The 21,535-nt window shown below is 44.8% G+C and overlaps 1 protein-coding gene across 1 annotated transcript; it reads left to right on the plus strand.

Moving 5' to 3' along the window:
* The first annotated feature begins 1,358 nt into the window (after positions 1 to 1,358).
* Positions 1,359 to 20,866, plus strand: PPP1R17 (protein phosphatase 1 regulatory subunit 17). Its single transcript, NM_001082155.2, is given in 5 exon segments — positions 1,359 to 1,475; positions 6,823 to 6,939; positions 11,732 to 11,881; positions 13,476 to 13,628; positions 19,645 to 20,866. Coding segments are annotated over 4 exon segments (465 nt in total). The 5' UTR covers positions 1,359 to 1,475; positions 6,823 to 6,857; the 3' UTR covers positions 19,725 to 20,866.
* Positions 20,867 to 21,535: the final 669 nt, after the last annotated feature.

A 21,535-nucleotide genomic window follows, 5' to 3' on the forward strand; every position in this document is an offset into this window, starting at 1 on the left:
AAGGGATCCCTCCTAGCCAGGGGAATGACCTTTGAGTGGTCCCCATATCCTTCCAGGAGGTTCCAACAAATACATCAGACAAGGAAGTGCACTCTGCATTGATTTGTTACCATGAAGAAATTCCAACTGCAGGAGTCAATCTCAACATGAGTTCACTATGGCTCCAGCCCTGTGACTTGAAATTCTGATAAATGGAAGGGAAGCTTCAACCAGTTCTCTCCCAGGGAGGTAGCTGAAGCCAACCAGGGCTGCTTGGCCCTGCACTGCATGCAGCCTTGAGAAAGAAAGGCAATGCTGATTGCAATGACACACTCTCTGTGAAAACACAGCTCTGGTGCATCACTGGGTGATCTCTTGGCTGCCCTCCAGAATCTCAAGCCTGCAATATGTATTGATCCTCCCTGCTCTTAGTGCTGAGACCCGAGACAACAAACTGCTGTTTCTCCAGGCAGCACCTTGAGCTCACAGGGTTTCCTCCAGTGAGTTGACCATGGATCCTTCCCATCAGACACCATGTCAGAACCCTGCCCTCGCTTCCATAGCCTTTGGCCCCAAACCTTTCATGGAGTATAAGTATATTCCCAATGGTTTGGGTCCTTTGAAGGATCAAACTTTTCCTGGCCTCCACACCCCAACCTGTGTATTCAGGAGCTGCTTTTTTGGCTGTGTGCTCTTTGGGAAGGCTATCTTGGCAAGGAGTATTGCAATGTGGTTAAGAACATGGTCTCTTAGCATTCAATTACTGGGTTCAAACCCTAGGCTTGCATTTTTTAGCAGGGAGACCTTGGGAAGATGACTTGACACTGCTGAGCCTCAGCTTACTCATCATTAAACAAGGGTGATGACAGGAGCTCATTCTCAAGGTTGGTAGGAGGAGTGATGAGTTGATGCCTGTAAAGTATTCCACAGCCTGCCTGGCAGGTGGGCATGTTAACATTATGTAAGTGTTAGAGTTTATATCATTATTATTCATTTTCTCATCATAACATCACTCCAAGAGCAGTGATGGGTGAAAGTCTTCAGCACTGAAACAAATCTATTTGGAGTAAATATCAGCTATGGCCTCTCTCGGGCGATTCACTTAATCTCTCTGTGCCTCAGTTTCCATATTTTCAAAGTTAGGCCAAGAAATCTATTGCATCAGACTGTGAGGGGGATTCAAGGATGTGGCTGATTTGTCTGGATCTCCCCAGTGTGCACATTTGAACTCAAAGCAGGACTCTGTTGTATTTCTGTAATGGACAATTATTGCCGTGGTGAGAGTGACAGCTAGCCTAGTCCTCTTTCCCTCTCCATCCCCCTTGCCCTGGCGCCTGAGAAGCAGAGCATCCCCATGGCAACAGCAGCAGCTGGTCCCTAGATAAGAGGAGCAGGAGCCAGGCAGAGCAGCCACTGCTGCAGAGGAGCCTGGCCAGCATCAGTGAGCAAACGGCCCTCCCTGTCTCTCACCTTCTCATCCCAGCGCCTGCAGACTGGTAAGTACTTTGGATTTTTGCTTGAAGAACTTTTGTGGTGAGAAAAGCAAGTCTCCAGTAAGTCACAGCTTCTTTGTACTGTCTGGGACAAAGCTGGTGGCACCAGGATTATGCTTTATGGAGCAAGGCTAAGCTGGAGCTAGGCAGGGAGCAGAAAAAAGTCACCACTTCCCCATCATTTTTCCAAGGGCAGGGGATTCTGAGTTCTGTGCGAGCCATGTAGCCACACACTTGATGGTGATGTTTCAAGACGAGCCTGGCTGTATCTGCATGCACAACAGAAAAAGCCTGGGGAAAAGGATGCTTTTCCAAAACACTGCCCTCCTTTGAGTCAGTCATTCCTTGAGCAATAGTGCAAACTTGGGCTTCTAAATGAATGACTCTGAACTTCAAAGGCAGTACCATTTGACGTGAATTCAATCCTCAGGTTAAAAAGAAGTTTGACAAAAGCACAGAGTTCTGTGCAGCCAGAGGGCATAGAATCCAGACACTGCATTGGCTGTAGATGTAGCTGTCTAACTTTATCCAGACCAGATTCCTTTGGAGGGTATTCTGCGGCTGAGCTGAGCGTTGACTCACTCCTGGGAGTCCGTATTACCGCAACCCCAAAATCTGGTGATGAATGGTCTGCATTCATTGCTTTGTGCCTTGGACTTTTGAGTTATTAGCTTCAGAGTAAGGCAGATGGGGTGAGGAGATGACGTTGATGGGTCAATCTGGTACACATATTATCAACACAAGGGAGGCCAGGAAGACAAGTGCTGCTCTGCACCGTGTTAGCATGGGCTGGGGGCTTTACACACACTGCACTGCTAACACTCTCAGCCTGGGGAACAGCCACCCTCCCCACCAGCCTACAGATGTGAAAACTGTTTTCAAAAGAACACATAATCTTTCCAGGCTCACTCAGCTAGAGTCTGGGATAATCAGCCCAACAGTTGCCTACCACATTCTGCCTCCCAGTATCAAAGGCTTTTAGTCAGTGAGGGATGTGCTGCCCGGGAGGTAAACTATACCTTCTCACACTCAGCGGAGACACCTGCTCAAACATAAAATTCCAGATCAGCTTCTGACCTCAGACTGACTGAAGTTGCTCAGCTGCAGAGAACACTGCACTCCTCCTGGGACAGGAACCAGTCCAAACTAGCACACACTGCCCTCAGCTTCCCCAGGCTGCGAGGGTACCTGCCCTTCTTTGACTCAAGTAGCTTCTCTGGTGCTGGCTCTTTGGTCCTTTCAGTTCCTGCTCGCTAAAGGGAGGGCGACCTTTTCATGAACCTGCCCTGTGAATTGTGGCATCAGTGCTATCTGCAGTTACAAGTGTCTGTGAAAAGAAAGGTTTTGTCTTTTGTGAAAAGGAAGGTAAGGATTGGTAAGAGGGCATTGCAGGATTTTAGCATCTGGGGTCCTGAAAACCTTCCTCATACTCAATTCATATCCCTTAACCTCTTGTACCTGCTACACCCAACCACCCACATCCTTTCAACCAACAACAACTAGAAAAACAAGTCAGATCCATAATCCTTTATTCTGAGAAATATGAAGAGTTCTAAAAACCAAAAGATTTGTTGTGGCTAAGTTCAACATAAACTCATTTAATAGAAAAACCTGACCTGAAAGGCTATGAATCTTTTTGTAGTCTCTCTGTGTCCCTCAGTATTGAATATTCCTGGTTTCACTGCAGAAATCATGCATGTGACTAATGGTCCTCCCTGAGAGTCTCTCTGGGAGTGTTACATAAAATGTCCCGATTCCCCTAGCAGATTGGGCTCCAGGCTTGTCAGCTGAAGGTGGACGTGTCAATATCAGCAATCACAGGCGGTGCCAGTCATCACTGTGTTAAAATTTAGAGACCCAACTGTTGAGGAATAGTTTTTTTTTTTTTCCATACTATTTGTTGAACTCTTTACTTAGTATAAAGTCAACTGTATGCATATAAATACATTGAAAATAGATCTTAGTAAAAAAAATAAGAATGGGAATAGGAGAGGAAGGAGGAAGAGGGGTGGGAGTGTGGATGGGAAGGCGGGTACAATGGGAAGAATCGCTATGTTCCTAAAGTTGTATTTATGAAATGCATGAAGTTTGTATTCCTTAAATAAAAGGTTTCTGGGGGAAAAATTATAGACCATACTGAACCAGTATATGGCAAAAGAATGTTGAGAGGACCACTAGTCATTGTATGGGAAACAGTTTGAGATCAGCCCCAAATGAAAGTATCATCAACAAGTAACTGCAAAAGCCCTAGCTATGGTTGGAATCTGAAGACCCAGGGGAGCAAATATTTAGGGACAAAAGAGTAAGCTGGTGCCTCTGAAAGTCCCCAAATGACAGGGAGCTGCCGAGGGAGATGACGAAACCTCCCCTGGCAGCATCCCGTTACTGCATCTGCTTGGGTGGAGACTGAGTTAAAGAGGAATGCATGGACGGAGTCAGGAATAGGAAGTAGAAATATTTGGCTTCTTAGTTGGGGAATTAGCCAGGCTCGTGTCTCACAGTGGCTCTCTATCTCCCGGTCTCCCTGAGGACAGAAGTGGAAGGGCCTCAGGAGGTGGGATCCAGAGGCAGGCTCAGATGTCAGCATTTACCAGGGAGGCACACTGGCAATTGTCAATAGCACTGCAACACCCACAAGAGCTCTCCCTTCCACCTACATGTTCCTTTCCTTGGTGGTTTTCCGCGGGCGAGTTTGTAATGACATCATCCATGACAAAACTGCCTTCTAATCCCCTGGGTAAAATATGTTTCTGCCAAGCAAAGGGAATGTTTGTAACATGAACTCACAGACCTGGAAGCCATCTCTCAAGCCTCTAGCACACAGACAGTCCTGCTGGTTCACCACCATCATCTGTTCAATGGCACTTATTTAAAATAGGGCTGTTTCCATCACAGATGCCAGGAGCTACCGTCAGTTTTGGCCAGGAGCCTCTGACCCACTGAACTGACGCTTGCACAATCCCTTGGCCAGGGCACATTCCTTTCTCTCACCTGGTGCTGACATAGGCACTTGGCACAGATGGAGGTTGGTCCTCTTCTGGCTCAGTATTGGCACACAAAGGCAAAGTTCCATTGCTTTCTAAAAGTTTTCCAGACCGGCGCCGCAGCTCACTAGGCTAATCCTCCACCTAGCGGCGCCAGCACACCGGGTTCTTGTCCCGGTCGGGGTGCCGGATTCTTTCCCGGTTGCCCTTCTTCCAGGCCAGCTCTCTGCTGTGGCCCCAGGAAGGTAGTGGAGGATGGCCCAAGTGCTTGGGCCCTGCACCCCATGGGAGACCAGGAAAGGCACCTGGCTCCTGCCTTCGGATCAGCGTGGTGCGCCGGCCGCAGCGGCGGTCATTGGAGGGTGAACCAACGGCAAAAGGAAGACCTTTCTCTCTGTCTCTCTATCCACTCTGCCTGTCAAAAAAATAAAATAAAATAAAATTTTTCCAGTTGTATAGCTGCTGGAGCATGGTGCAGGCAAGGTCACAGAACAATAGCAACCACTCGATTGGTGCCCACAATGAGCTGAGGGTGCAGCTGTCTGGATTCATCTTCACAGTAACTCTACAAGATGGGTGTCATTATTTCTGTTTTATAGATGAGAAAACAAAGTGTGGGAGCCAGAGAGGGTCATTCGTCCCTGGGTACCCATCTGTGAGGTCACCACAAAGAAGCTAGCCTTTGCAAATTTTGACATAGCAGCAATAGGTTGTAACAAGACAGAAGCAAAAATGATAATGCAAAAAATTGGACTCCACCTACCCAAGGGATCAGTGTATTTTCCAGTAGTCCAGGGAGCTGGCAATCTCTACACATCCTAAAAAACAGTGATCTGATTTGATTTCTGCTGAAGTCACTCAGGGCAATCAGTCTGTCCAGACTGACATTAAAAGCTGGGCTCAAGTGAGCAGTTAATGACTCCGTCTGCTACCCCGTGAGCTCAGCTCATCAGGGGAGAGCCCCAGCCTTCCCAGAGCAAACCAGCTTATTTCTCAGAAGACAATGGAGCTAAAGTCATTCGAGGAGCCTAAATGTTGGCACGATGGTCTCCAAGTTCATCTGTGAACTGGGAGTCCAGGAATGACAGGAGAAGAGGATCAGCTGGGTCTGCTCAGCCTTTTCCATTCTTCTGCCACCATTCTTGCTATGGAGGAACCAGAGCCAAAAGTTATTTCAAAGGAACACAAGAAACATGATAGAAGCAGGCTGTGATGAAGATTTTCTATAAATCTCAGCTAATGCACTTCTCACTCAGACATGACACATGTTCATTCTGGATCTGTACTCTTCCAGGACAACGGCTATAACTAATAGCCCTGGTCACTTCGATGGATTTATGGTCTAGGAAAGATAAGGGATGGGGGAGGGGGATGCTCTTGCTCTCTGTCAGGAGGCTCTAGGGAGAAAATAATAAAGATCCATTCAAGAGCTAGTTTCTCCTCCCAGATCTCCACACCATCGTAATATGCCTGGGAAGGCAGTCTCATTTTATAATTATAGAATGTAATAGCACAAGATTGGAGGCCTGGCTCAATTTGGATTCAAGGAATTTACCTCAGGGCCAGCACTATGGTATAGCGGGTAGAGCTGCCACCTGTAGTGCAGGCATCCCATCCGGGCACTGGTTCAGGTCTCAGCTGCTCCGCTACTGATCCAGCTCTCTGCTGTTGCCTGGGAAAGCAGTAGAAGATGTTCCAAGTCCTTGGGCCCCTGCATCCACGTGGGAGGACCCTGAGGAAGGTCCTGGCTCCTGGCTTCAAATCGGACCAGCTCCAGCTGTTGCAGCCAGTTAGGGAGTGAACCAGCGGATTGAAGACCACCCCCCTTCTTTCTCTCTAACTCTAACTTTCAAATAAATAAATAAATCTTTAAAAAAAAGAATTTACCTTGATTTTGAGAGACTTGGTATCTAAAGGAAGTCTGAAAAACTGCATTTGGATCAAGACTAAATAACAAACACTCGGAGCCTCAGTTTCCCCATCTGCAAAATCAGCATAATCATCTTTGCAGAACTCAGTGGAGACAGTACAGGTAGGGTATAGTTAGGATTTTCTGTAACGCAGTTAACTCATTTCTAATTCATACTTGCATTCTGAAACTCCCAAAGTGCCTGTGCAAGAGGCCAAATATAAATATTTGATACATGACAATACCAATAAGTCTGTGTGTGTGTGTTGTATGATTCATTTTCCTTTTGCTTAAATATCAATTTTAGAGTTTCTAGTAGCTAAACATAAAAAGCAGATGTGAAAAACAGGATTACATTGGGGAACCCAATAGGAAACTTGCAGAGATATTTGCTGAATAAGTAAGTGAATGAGTGAGCAGAAAGTGTGCTTATGGTCTATTTTTTATTCTTCCACAGTGCTGGAGGAGAAGCACCACACCCACTGCCCTTTGATGATGTCCATGGAGCAGATGCAGCCGCTGGAGTTCTCAGAAGACAGGCTGGACACGCTGGACCCTTGCAGCAACCACTTAGGTAAATCTCCATGGTGACTGTCACTAGAGTACATCAGAAAGGGGGCGTCTCCACCACTCAGCTTGCGGGCGAGTCAGAGAGAAGCCCCTGAAACCTGAGAGCCAGTGCCTTCTGGTGACAGCCAACACCAGATGGCCCGGCAAATAGCCAAGGTCTGTGGGGTCTGCTGTGTGAGTGTGAGCTGAAGCACTGGCGGCAGTTTCATTAGGGTCAGGGCAGGAGCGTTGTCGTCTTTCATTGGGGTCTGACTGAGTCCCAGGCAGAGCATTTGAGACAATAAATGGAATGTGACAGTTTAGCCTGTTTCCAGTATTTTCCCAGCACACTAACACCCCATGCACACTGCCAATAAAATATTTCAAATATCTCTCTTTGCCTATCAAGACAGAATTTTAAATAGCCTTTTTCTGCTTTATTGTCAATCTGTTTCCTTTCCAGAACTGACTTTTTGCATAACCTTTGTAATGAAAATACCAGAAACATTTCTGCCTCTACCCATTTCTAAAAATGAGACACTCAGACTTTTGATGGATGGGCCTTTTGCATATTCATAGTCTTTGTGGATGCCTCCCCGGGTTATGACTTGTCTCCCCTCCCCTCTCCCCACTTGCCATCAAGATATTTTATGTTAAAGATTTCTTCAGAAATGAGGAAAAGTGCCACTGAAGTAAAAGTCAAGATTAAAGCCAATGTCTTGCTCTCTGCGCTGTGCAAGGAGTGTTACCTTGGGGTAAAGGAGTGGCCTGCGACAGGTCCACGTCCAGTCTTTACCTCCAGAGGTTCCCACAGCAAGGCCGCACCCCTTCTAGGCAATACCCATTCATTCAGTTTGCAAATGGTTGTGATGTGTATCATGTAGAGGGGAGTAACTGTGTTACGTCTCTCTCTTTCTCACACACACACACAATTTAAAAACTGCTTCTTCAGCCAGCGTTAGGATGAAGAATTCTGAGGATTCGATCCTGAGCCCATTACTTGCCAATCATGTACCGCTCAGCCTGGTCTCCCAGATCTGAGTTTCCTCCTCTCCTTTAAATCAATCACTATAAGAGAATGCTGCCTTGGAGGCCTGGCGTAGGAAGGCAGTGAGATCAGATGCTCAGGGATTATACTTATATTTAAGCACTGGGAAGCACTAGTATTGAGTAATCACGCAGGTTTTAGTCCATCCCACAGATAGAAATGATGTGAAATCACCTCATTCATACCCAGCAAAGTCCCCCTCTTACCTCCTCTTTGTGTTTATAGACTTAGCATATCCCAGTCTGGTGACTTAGACATAATGTGACCTCAGTAATGCTTATGAAATTGAGATGATTGGATGAAATTATTAAAATCTTCTAGGCAAAAGAAATTATTTATTGCTATGAAATATGGCTGAAAAGAGTGATATTTTTGTTTTGGTTATGTATAATGTTCTTGAGATGATACAGTCTTAATAATAAACAGATACTAAATGTTTCTGATAGGTTCCTTATGCAGAGTGATTTTTTTTTTTAACAAAAGGTCTTCCAGATGTAAAGTCTAAAGGCCCATGAGGAATTTGAAGGCAAGAACCATTTCTTACTTTGTATTTCTAGAATCTAGCATAACAAGTCTTGGAACAAAGCTTAAATAAACATTTGTTCAGTAGCTGGTGGGAAACCTTTTTTCTGCCAAGGGCCATTTGGATATGCATTACATCATTCACAGGCCATACAAAATCATCAGTTTAAAAATTAGCCTGCTATAGATTTATTGAATTTTGAGTCCTGCCTGTGTTTACCTTGGCAGGGACAGAGCAAACGATTTCACAGGCCTTATACAGCCTATATTCCCTGCCCCTGAATCAATGAAAGAATGAAACACTTTGTGCCTAGACCCTCAAAACTTATGTCAAAGTGGTTGTCACACTTAATCTTCAATATTGTAAAGAAATATACCTGAATATTTCAGAAAAGGAAGAGAGATGGAAACAGGGGCAGGGAGGAAGGAAGGAGAAGAAACACGTTGGAAAAGCAAAAAGAGAGGGAGGAACCGAAGGGAAAGGTCAAATTATCCTTAAGTTTCCCCATCTTCATTCATATTTGTAAGCCTTGCTAGACTATGTCAGTCCACAGTCATTCCAGAGAAGATAGCTCCATTGTCTTGTGGGTTCTTTCATTCTATCAGAATAGTTCCTGATACTAAATATATTTGAGTCCACTCATTCAAACACATATAGAACAAATACTTATTCAGTGCTACTGAGGACATAAATGACAAAATGTTTGTCATTAAAGAGGGCAAAGAACAAATGTACAGAAATAATAATCTCAGATCATCTTTTATAGGTGTTACCTGAGCAAAAATGCTATGGATATTTAGAAACTGAGAAAGGATGCCCAGGACTGGTGTTCAAAAGACTGACAAAAATGGGGGCTTTCCTCTGGGATGAGTGGGAGGTTAGAGGGTTGCCAATGGCACAGCAAACATTCTTTGAAATCTATCAGATCTATCAGGCATTTTGTAAACATTTATAAAATTAGTTCTCTCACACACATGTACTGTTATTTAATATTATTCCCATTTAAATCACTGAAAATACTAAAATTTCTAGAAATTAAAGCCCAATTTCTTCAACCTGCATTCATTGAAAGGAAAGGCAGTTGAGACTAAAACTACAAAAAGACTGAAATCTTTAATGTACAAGAAGGCGTTGTTATAGAACAATAAAGTTCTGGAGCAACTGAAGAGAGGCCCACAGGAGAGCATCCTAGACAAAAGCATAGAGGAGCAAGACAGAGCAGAGAGATTTCACTGGCAAGGAGCAGGCAGGTTGGATTCCTGTTACTGCACCTGATGGGTGTGCAGTAAAAGCCAGGCTTCAGTTCTCTGGTGAGTCCATGCAGGAGGCTGAGAAAAGTAAAGAGAAGAATAAGAAGACGACAAGATGTTGAGTTAGGATGGGCAACTGAGAGCCCAGGTAAAGCCTGGTGGCATTGAAAGGGCCAAGGTAGAAGCCCAAGTGAGAACCAGCAGAGGCACTTGGCAGGCCAGAGAACTGGAGGCAAGAGAGGGATCCACTGTCAACTCCAGGGAAGCATCTTTTTTTATTATTTTTTAAAACTTTTATTTAATGAATATAGATTTCCAAAGTACAGCTTATGGACTACATTGGCTCCCCCCACCCCGATGACTTCCCTCCCACCCGCAACTCTCCCCTTTCCCACTCTCTCTCCCCTTCCATTCATTATCAAGATTCATTTTCAATTTTCTATATATACAGAAGATCAGTTCAGTATACATTAAGTAAAGATTTCTATGGGGAGCAACTCGGACTAGACTAAGTTACTGGAATTAAGACTTATTCTATGCATCTGCTCTCCCACAATATGGCGCTGAAAGGGAGTAAACAACTTCTACGCAGCTGCCTCTCACCAACTTGACTGATAAGCTGCAGGAGCTGATCCTGCTCCTGATTGGAGGAGAGCAGCGTGCTCGCCATGTGGGTAGCAGAGTTGGGATTGGTGGAAGAGGACTATAAAGGAGGAGAGAGACAACACGCACCAGGAACATCCGGATAACATCTGAGCAGCCCCCGAGAGAGCCGGCCAGCGGTGTGCCGCTCCCCCACTGAAGTGGGGAAAGTGGCAGGGGGAGCTGCCCCTCCACGGAGGTGGAGGGGTCGGCAGCCAACCCGGGAAGGACCAGCAGCAAACCCGGGAAGGGCCGAGCAGACAAAAGAACAGCGCAGGGTCTAGTGTCGTTCCTCCGCGAATGGGGGAGTGACAGATTTCAACAGTTTGCACCCACATAGAGAACAAAGTGAAAAATACTGTTTGAGTACTCGTTATAGCATTAAATCTCAATATACAGCACATTAAGGACAGAGATCCTACATGAGGAGTAAGTGCACAGTGACTCCTGTTGTTGACTTTACAAATTGACACTCCTGTCTATGGCATCAGTAATCTCCCTATGCTCCAGTCATGAGTTTCCAAGGCTATGGAAGCCTTTTGAGTTCTCCGACTCTTATCTTATTTAGACAAGGGTTTTTTTTTATTATTTTTTGACAGGCAGAGTGGACAGTGAGAGAGAGAGACAGAGAGAAAGGGAGAGAAAGGTCTTCCTTTGCCATTGGTTCACCCTCCAATGGCGGTTGCAGCCGGCGCACTGCGGCCAGCGCACCGCGCTGATCCAAAGCCAGGAGCCAGGTGCTTCTCCTGGTCTCCCATGCGGGTGCAGAGCCCAAGCACTTGGGCCATCCTCCACTGCACTCCCGGGCCACAGCAGAGAGCTGGCCTGGAAGAGGGGCAACCAGGACAGAATCCGGCGCCCCGACCAGGACTAGAACCTGGTGTGCTGGTGCCACAAGGCGGAGGATTAGCCTGTTGAGCCACGGCGCCGGCCAGGGAAGCTTCTTAAGACTAAGGGAGCTTCAGGTTCCATGTTGGCCCTGGGGATCTGCAAGAGTACTCAAGTTCCTTGAGTGAAGGAAGTTAGAGTAACAGATTCTCTATGCTGTTACCCAGACAGTTAGTTCATTCACATTCTGTGGCTTGCCTGATGATGGCTTTAAGTTCCTCTTCATTTTGATGGTCCACCATTTGAGTTCCCTTAACTTGCTACTTTATAGAATTCTAGTTTTCCATTTTATCCCATGTAATCATACAAGGGTACAAAAGTCCTCTGTAGAAAAAGGCAAAATAAACACTTTAATTTTTTTAGACCAAATGGCCTCTTCCCTTACCATCAGGTGTAACTGGAAATTGACCTGTTCGTGTCTGGACCCTTACTCATGATATATTCTTGTTTTCTTTGTCCAAATCAGATGACCTTTCCGACCAGTTCATCAAGGACTGTGATCTCAAGAAGCCAAGAAAGGGGAAGAATGGACAGACAACCCTAAATGTTGAGTCAGATCAAAAAAAACCACGGAGGAAAGATACACCAGCGCTGCACATCCCGCCCTTTATACCAGGTAATCAACAACAAGGTCAGTTTGCATTAGCTCTGAAAGGGAAAAATATGATTCTGAATCTTATTGGCCTTACAAATATTTGTTTAAATATTTAGTTATTCACATTTTAAAATATTAACATCTTAATGAAAACAATATTTTTAAAAAGATTTTATTTATTTATTTGAGAGGTAGAGTTAGAGAGAGACAGACAGAGAGACAGGTCTTCCATCTGCTGGTTCACTCCCCAAATGGCCACAATAGCCAGAGCTGGGCCAACCTGAAGCCAGGAGCCAGGAGCTTTCTCTTGGTCTTCCAGGTGGATGCAGGGGCCTAAGCACTTGGGCCATCTTCTATTGCTTTCCAGGCCATAGCAGAGAGCTGGATTGGAAGAGGAGCAGCCAGAACATGAACCAGTGTCCATATGGGATGCTGGCACTGCAGGCGGAGCCTTAGCCTATTATGCCACAGCACTGGCCCCAAAAACAACATTTGAAATGTAATACAATATTTTTCCACTCACCAGTAATGGAAGCTGGGGGTGCAAGAGGCAAACTCGGCTTCGCACAGTAATTCACGAGCCCAGGCTAGTGGCAATTCTGCCATCAACCATGCGTGGTGAGCAACGTCACCACGAATATCAGTAACCAGCAGGTACAGGTGGTAGAGAGAATTGAAGACTGACAGGGAGGCTTGTGAAGGCCAGACCTCCATCAAACACAAGGCCTCACACAACTGCAAGGAGACTGGGAAGCATGGCCCAGCTCTCTGCCCAGAAGAAAAGCAAAATAGTTGGGTGAACTGCTACTCTATCTGTACAACACCCTTGGATGTGATCTGTGATGTTCTGAATTCTCAGAGGTTGCATCTCATTTTCCTTCCCTCCTGGGCACTTCCTTTATGTTCTCTGTTTAAAATATACTTTGAGGGACACCAAACAGATGGAACATAGATCTTTCTGGGGAGGAACTTCCAGATTTATAAGAAAGACCAGTAGTGTGTAAGTAGCTAAATATGCAAAAAAGAAGTAATATCAAAATGGGGATCCTTAGACAAGGACCACAAGGGCTCAGTTTGAGTAGTAAATTATGGAAAATTTTAAAGAGGCTGTTTATAAAGACTCATTAGATGATAGAGAAAAATTTTACCTGGGAAATAGAGACAAGAGGCAGGTGGGTGAAGTGGGTGGAGGTAGAATAATGATGAAGATATCGGGGTACAGTGTGCAGCTCATAGTTTGCAGAACAGCAAGAGGCCCTTTCAGGCTAAAGAGAATGGACTTTGTGGGCAGATAAACTCAGAACTGGCTGATACCACTGAGTGCAAGTGGGCACACTTCTTTGCCTAACTTTCCTTAGATGGGTGGTGGCAAGAGGAATATTGAATTCCTCAGTTTTGTTAGACTAAAATGAAATCAGCCATGTAAAACCCTTTGTACAGAGGATTTCCCTGATGTAGCATCAATAAAAAATATTCTTCCTAAAAAGAAACTTTATTAAAATAAGCTTGAAAATTGTTGACTGCTTCCACCAGCTCCATGTACAAGTATTTATGTACAAATAATACTGCACGTGTATTTGACCTCATTTCTTTCTCTGCTCTCCAAACACTGCAGGTGTGATTTCTGAAAACTCAATCCGAAGATACGATCTTCAAGAGAGACATCCAAAGGGTAAAGTGGACCCAGATCTTCATAATACTGACCTAGAACAGCAAAAACCAAGGAGAAAAGACACACCTGCTCTGCACACGTCTCCCTTTGAGTCAGGTAAAGAGCTGGTGTTGGGTGTTTGCAAGGGGTGGGTGGTGGGAGCAGGTTGGAAGCTTTACCATCTGGCGGTGCCAGGGACACAGCCTCTGTCCTGGCCCGAGAAGCTGTGTTGGGCCCCAGCCCCCTTTGCAGGAAGCATGTGTCTCACTGCCTTTCAGGTTTATCTTGTATTGTTGTGGGCAGCTCCCCAGAGTCTGACCTGAGGACTGGGGAGTTAGAGCATTACTGCTGCTTCAGAGAGCTGGTCAAATGCGCTGAGCCAGTGAAACAGGAATGTCAGTGGGCCCTTGAGAAGAGAGGAAATGCCGTCTTCCCCAGGCTTCTGTGAGTTATGCATCCCAGGGCTGATGGCCAATTCTCCCATGCCAGGACAAACTGACCAAAACCCCAAAAAGGAGTGGAGGGGAAGGGAGAGAGAGGCATTGAAATTTTGACAGCTATCATAATAGGTGCCAAATCAACCAAATAGACAAAAACTTACTGAACTTTATACACAATTCCAGGGTATACGGGACCAATGAGTGAGGCAGAGTTTGTCCCTGAGAAGCTTTTGTGCAAGCTGGGGATCAAGGCAGGCACTCTCATCATTTCACCCGGTGTGTGTGTGTGTGTGTGTGTGTGAGAGAGAGAGAGAGAGAGAGAGAGGGAGAGAGAGGGAGATCCTTAGTTCCTTGTTGTGGTTTGGACTTCCAGCATTATAGGAATCTAGAAGGAGCACTTTTGGGAAAAGATGAGCTTTGGTGGTTACAAGTCAGACATGGCTAGTCACAGCTCCCCTGCCTCACATGGGACGTGTAGTACAAAGCTGCTCTCCCATTTTAACAGGAGCAAGCCCACATGATCTCCCAGTAAAAGGACTTCCGAAGCAGATTCTTTGAGAATATTCCACTTTTTTTCCAGGGTAGTCTTGCTATTGGAAAAGAGGTCCAGGTATCTTGGTATAATTGACTTAAAGTGATAGCCAATATTCAGTTGTTAGTTCCAGCGGTTTCTCAACTGAAGACCTTGTAACAGGGCGATATTTTCACAGTAGAGGGTTATAATGTGAACTGAATCATCAAATCTCTGAGACATCCTGCAGCAAAGGAGCCCCTTTGACTTTGTATAAACCAGGTCTAGAGACTTTGATGTGTTTTCCACAGAATTTTTTCCTGCCTATTAGTCTCTTCATTCTACAATAAGGGAAATGTTGCCTTAGAATTGTCTAAAACTTGAATCCACTTTTTGCCTTTGCTTTTTTATTTTGCCTCTAAGGATTGCTGTCCCCAAGTCAAAGAAGGAAGGAGGCATAGACAGGATCACAGGCTCTCTGGTTTGCAAGTCAGGAGCAGAGCCAGGAAGGGTGGCAGGGAGCATTAGGAGATCATTTTCTGGGGAAATGGACTGAGGAACAAGCAGCAAGGTCTGAACCTGCCTTGGCCACGTTTCTCACAGGTTGCATGCATTCCCACCTACACGGAACCTCCAATGCTCTCATTAGTCACAGGCATGCAAATACCCATGGCACTGTCAACTCTGTTATACTTGTTGCTGCTTTTGTAGCTGTTACTTAAATTAACTTACATCAATAAGTTGTACGATAAATTCATGAGGATTGGGTTGTGAGTGCCTTATGCTTCTGGCATTGGCGCTGCTGTCTAGTCCAGTCCTTTCTATAAAGCAGTGCCCAATGTCTGTCGAGTTCATTTTCTATTTAGCAGTCACAGCCTGGAAACTGACTGCTTTCTGTTCATTCCTGTATCTGTTTCTGTTGAAGGCCTACTAGGGGAAGACGTGGTAGAGCGAAAAAAAAAAAAAAAGAGGTAACGGGTAACGATCAGGAAGTCACGCTGGAACAAAAGCTTGAACTGAACTCTGGAGTCAGAACTATATAGTTTTCATCTTGGTTCTGCTCCATACTTCCTTTGTGACCCAGGACCATTAACTTAAACTGTCAGAGCCTCCTTCATTCGATCCATCCCTGAAAGGGGAACCACAAAATCTGTCTGAAAAGGTTGTCAGCACAACTCAGTCAAGTACATGAAGTGCGTAGCAGAGTTCTGGCAAGCTGAAAGACCTCAGTGAATGTTAGCGCCCCTCTGTGGGCTGGTCAAGCTTCTACTCTGAATTAGTCAAACTTTTTCAGAAGGCAACAATTCTACCACACTGTTTCTTTGCATAGAAATCTGCTGACTCAAGGAACTTCATAAAATATTAAATTCTGTTCATCTGGCAATGGATACTAGCTACATCTCAATCCCTCCATCCTCAGAGAGCAGCTTCGCTTTTGAATGAAAAATGTCTCTCAAACTGCAGAGTAAACAGGAACTGGGGGGGGGGAGGGCACTGTATATCCACACTCTACAGACATTATGGAATTTCTTCGATCAGCAAGTCTCTGTCATAACTGAGTGCAATTACAGATATTGTTGTATGATTCTAGCTTTTATTAGCATATTAGCTGAAGTACTTTATTTCTGAAGAGGCTTTCAGTATCTAAAGATTTGGCAGTAACCGAAATGCTAGTTAAATTGATAAGGATAGAGCCTTTGACAGATGTTCAGAACGACTCACACTTGTTTCCAATAGGGTGATGAGAGCAACTCACAGACAAAAGCACCCTGGAGACATCCCCTCTCATTAGCCCCTGGCAAGTGAAAACTGGACAAAGATTCACTCTCTTTTCCATCTCTTAATAACTATCTTCATTCTCCCTAGGTTAATGAGCTGACTTGACATGTTCCAACTGCCAAACAGCCCTTCAGTGGGGAGTCATCTCCGCCATCCTTGCCAGCCCCAGGCTTGCTCCCAACCTGATCCACAGTTGCCAGGGGCCCCAACTTGGTGACTGCATGGCAGGGAGCATTGCTTGTCATTGCACAGATCTGGGTAGTCAAGGAGTGTTTAAGAGAGAAATAATGTTGAGTTGAAGTCATTGGCACAAGGAGCCAAGCAAAGAAAAGACTAATGAAACCAGAAGCATTGAAAAGAAAAATCTCCTGGATCTCTGGTCCATGAGTTCTAAGCACTTGAGCAGTTTGTCAAAGGATCAATGTGTCCTTTGCAAATGACACCTCTCCCATCCTTCTGAGGGTAGAGCTTTGTCCCTGGTGTGGTTTATTAGGACAGGCGATGCCCTCAGCCTGGCTCCCGCCTGCCAGAGAACAGATCTGTGATGCAGATGACCTGTTTAGGTGGTGCTGTGGGTAGATTCTGCTTGTTCTAAAGCAGCCTGCTGCAGGGAAGATTGGCCCTGAGAGAACAGGGACTGGCACCAGGATCTTACCCGCAGCCAAGTTCCCTACACTCTCCTGTATAGAAGGAAGGAGAAAGGGAGGAACTGACATTTGCTCAATGCCTGCTGTAGTCCAAGTCTTGTGCCAGATGTCGTCATATCCCTTTAGGACCTCATAGGGAGAGAGACGTATTAGCCAATTATGCCTGCCATGTAAAAAGTGACTTATCACAACTTCATGTTCTGAACCTGGCTGGAGCATGAGATACGTGGCCTAAGTCTATCTCCTCATCTCACCCCATAGGAGAGACAAATTACTTTTCTTCAGTTTTAGATGTGAATAAATAGGATCAGATAGGTTAAGCGACGTGGTCATAAAAGGCAAAGCTTTTTGGCTCTGGAGTCTACATTTCTTCATTTCCCCCAGAAGAACAGGAAGATCCAGAGAGCAAACCAGACCAGTATTTTTTGAACCTGGGTCGTCTTCTAGTCACCAGTGCATCAAGAACATTGACATCCCAAGTGCAGGCTCACCCTAAGCAATGATATACATGAAATGAAGATTTTGATGAGCCTCCCACATATATTTTTTATAAGACATTAAAATTAATGCCAAGCATATTAACATAGGATGCTATTCACTTTGCTGTGCCCCTGTGGATAGCCCAGTCCACTTTGGGAAGCGCTGGACCTGATAGTTTAACAGACTCCTCCAATTTCTGAAATTCTAGGACTTTTACAGTATTTGTGTGGGGTTGGCGGAGGGGCAGATTCTCACACAAGTAGGTTTTAAGGATACTCAGAGTAACTAAAGTTGACCAGGTTTTGGGAATTAAGAGCCTTGCCCATATTGTGGAACCAACCCAAACTTGACTTCATGTAAAGAAATAAAAAGAAGATGGATAGAAAATGAAAATGTGTGGTCACAGCAGAGCTATGTCCATGTTATGTTAGCCTTAATTTCAAATAAAAACCCACACCTCTATGCAGCTGCTATAAGAGAAAATATCTCTCACTGTGTTTCATAAGTGATTTATGCAAAAGCCTTCATTCCAGCCAGACTCTTGAAATTGTTTTTCTCCTCTAATAAATATCAGTTAATTGGTAGAGAATCCATCTGAATAAACTAGGAACTGAATCAAATGAATAGTCATTATGCTCAACGCTTAGTTTTCACTAATTTGCTGCTGTTGAATGGAGTCCAGTGTCCTAGACAGGCCTCTTGTGGTGCACAGCTTCTCTCCCCCACCCACACCCCCGCCCCATTTAGATCTCTGTGAAATGCTTCATGTACTGAAGGGTCTCTAATTATGAGAAAGGCGGAGGGAGGGGGAGACAAAACTGGCTGGCTGCAGTGAGATGAGAGGAATCATGGGGGACCAGATTGGAATCATAGCTTCCTTTGTCTTTTTATTAAAACGACTCACTTTACACTTTCCAGGATGGACAAGACTCACCCACCCACCACCCAGAACCACCATGGCTGATCAACTCAGAAAATTGTGTTCAGATTTCTGAATTTCACATAGTAAACTTTAAAAAAAATTTTGAGTAGTTTATAATATAGTATACATACACACATATAATAAAAACATCTGGGAATAGAGACAATAAAGACAAGCTAATATCAGAGCAATTACTGTATGTTAGGAAAGACAAAAATTCTCATGCTGGTCTGTTGGTCTCTTTATCTAAGAAAGAGTTTAAAAACAAAATGAAAAATCCAAACCCACCATAGCACTACCAACAACAGACCCTAGTAATTATGTTTGGAAAGATGAGCAGGGTATTAGTTAACTCAATGCTATATACTCAGAACTTATAATATGCAGAACATATGATAATATAAATGGAAAAAATCTCTCAAGCTTTCCTTAAACTGAATATATAAACTTTCTATACATGGAAACCGGTTTTGGAACTTTAGAAACACAGTGGCAGGCCAACATGGACAAGAACATTTCATTTTGCCTAGTGAGGATGCTAAACAGAAAACCATTGAATATCTTTCAATCTTCAGGAAAGAAAAGCTATTTGAATCCTCCAAAGAAGGAAAAAAATCATCTGAAAATTAAAAAAAAAACTTTTAAAATTGTGTCCATACAGCCATATGAAAACCTCCCTACTCTTTCCTTACTTTCTCGTTTTGCCCTGACTCCCATGAACTTTGTCATCCACAGGTACTAACATTTGAAAACAGCAAGTCCCCAGCTTCAACTTAATATTTTCCACAGCTGTTAGTAAAATGCTTTTCGATTGTGGAGCTGACAGGTTCTTTTCAAAAGGAAAATTAGCTTGCAAACTGTGAAAGGAAAGAAAAACCGACATGTAGGTGTTCACACATGTGGCTGGTTGCAAGCATCTTGCTTAATTGTCACACAGCCCTTTACAATGAGCAGTGGTGCCCTCATTTTACATGAGAAAACTTAGGTGTGAAGCTGTTAACTGGCCCAAAACACACGAGAGAGAGAGAGAGAGAGAGAGAGAGAGAGAGAGAGAGAGAGAGACAGAGAGAGACAGAGAGGCTGACCTGGAAGCCCAAGCCTCAGATGCCAAACCAGCCTGCTTCCCATCCCAGCATGATGTCAGCTCCAGAGCAGAACACCCACAGAGAAGAGGGGAAGGTTCCCTGGCTCCCAGTGTGTGCGTCATCTTGGACCCAGGACATTGTCCCCAACAAGCACCTCTGGGGAAAGTCAAAGAAGGCCACCCAGCTCCTGTGTACTGTGTCTATGCTGCCTTGCAGTCTACTGCTTTAATTAGAGGCACTTAATTGCAGGCCTGTGCTTTGTTTTGCAGGTGTGAGGCCGCTCAGGGACGAGAGACCCAAAGTGATCGTGGAAGATGATGAAAAGGAAGGTGACAAGATAGCTATTTAAAGATATTTCCCCCAAGACCCCATGTAAATAGGTTAGATTGGTTCCCTACGGTGACCTAGAGAAAAAATAGACTTGTTCCTGCTCTCATTCTGTGCTAGTCAGACTTCAAGATCCAGACGCCTCTTCCCCAGGAGACATCTGACACCAGATTGCCAGTCACCAACTTGTATCGCTTTACTTCCTTGAGTCTTGTTTCTATTCTGACTTCTTGAATTTTCATTTCCCGACACAGCATAAATGAAACAGATTGGTCTAAATTAGGTGGTAGCATGGAAAGCTGTCATATTCAGTTTCTGCGTCTTCTGGACCAATTCACGGAGCGAGGGACCTGGATAACATAGGGACGCTTTTCTTCTCAGTCTGCTGTTAGGCAGGCTTTGGCTGAAAGTCCTCCAACAGCAGGTTAAGAAGGGACTCCCTGCTGCCAGTTAGAGACGTGAGGATGTGTGGGTTAACTCACCAACTGCTTTAGAGAACATGGTCTTTTAGTTCACCTATCCTCTTAAGAGTCCAACTGTCTCTGAACGCCATGGCTAAGATCCTTGTGACAGAAGTTCTAAAGGTGAGTTTCTGAGCTGGAGGGGTCAACAATTGGAGAAAAGCACCAGGAGCAGAGAGTGATGGTCAGTTCAGGAACCCTTGCAAAAGATCCCTATATATATATTTTTTTTCAAAACAGTTCTAAACCTTGTTGTGCCGACATTTGTGAGTTGTGAGCCATTACTAATGATAGGTGACATACCAGTGCTTGCTATGAATTTACTTTAAAAAAAAAAATCAGTGGAAGATGCTGATATTTTTAGCATTTTTGCTTATTTAGACTTCAATATGCTTTCTTAGAAGAGACAGGCAAGCGTGGTGTTAGGGTCTGCACATGGCCCCTGGCCCAGACTGCAATCTGAGTGCCCTGGGCAGGGCTGTGCACATAGCTCTCAACCATCAGGCAAGAGACAGGAAGGGAGAGGAGAACTGCAAGAAAAGGAGACGCAGACACTGGAATCGCCGTGCCGAATGTCAGTCTGGAGGCTCTGTGTATGCACACACTGGTCCAACAGTTGACTAGTCCCTTGTATCTCTCTGCTCTGCCTTAGTGATGGAAAAGAGGCAGGAATCTTTGGAAAATAAAGATGCTTCTGTCCATATCTCTATGTCCTGGTGCACTTCTAAAGATACCCATTTAGTTATAAAGATGGCAGGTTGCAAATGAGACTCACGGGTTTGGTTTGCTTTTGTATTTGTTTATATTGAGCCTGCAGTGATTTTTAATATTGGAATCAGATGTTAATATTTAACAATCCAATCAGGAGCATTTATAGAAAATTATAGAATTGCGGATTCTTTTGGGGATGCATGTCAAGACCCTGAAATCTACTGAAAATGTCGCAGCCATCGGCAGAGGCTGAGTGCTGAATGCCATTTTAGGAGGAGTGTGGGATGTCCAACTTGCCCTGGGCCTCTTGTGTTAGGCAACTTCTCGTGACCTTAACAAAGTACCCTAGGCAGGCTGACTAGTGGAAAGTGACTCACTTTGACTCCTGGGTTAGTTCCCAGTCCAAGATCAGGCAGGCTGCATAGGTGTGACCTCTGGGGATGGCATCCTCTAAAGGCAGTGCAAAGTCTCACTTGGCAACAAGGGTGTGCACTTGTCTGCCTGTGTCTCTGTGGTCTCGGAAGGCCACCAGGATTTATCATGGAGGTCCCACTCTAATAGCCCAGTTCTGTCAAATCACCTCCCAAAGGCCCCAACCTCCAAACATCATACTGCCCTCTTAGTATCATTAACAGAAGACTTTGGATATCAAAGCTCTGAG

The sequence above is a fragment of the Oryctolagus cuniculus genome, chromosome 16 (assembly GCF_051225735.1).
Source record: "Oryctolagus cuniculus isolate XC-2025 breed Fujian yellow rabbit chromosome 16, ASM5122573v1, whole genome shotgun sequence".
Classification (NCBI taxonomy): domain Eukaryota; kingdom Metazoa; phylum Chordata; class Mammalia; order Lagomorpha; family Leporidae; genus Oryctolagus; species Oryctolagus cuniculus.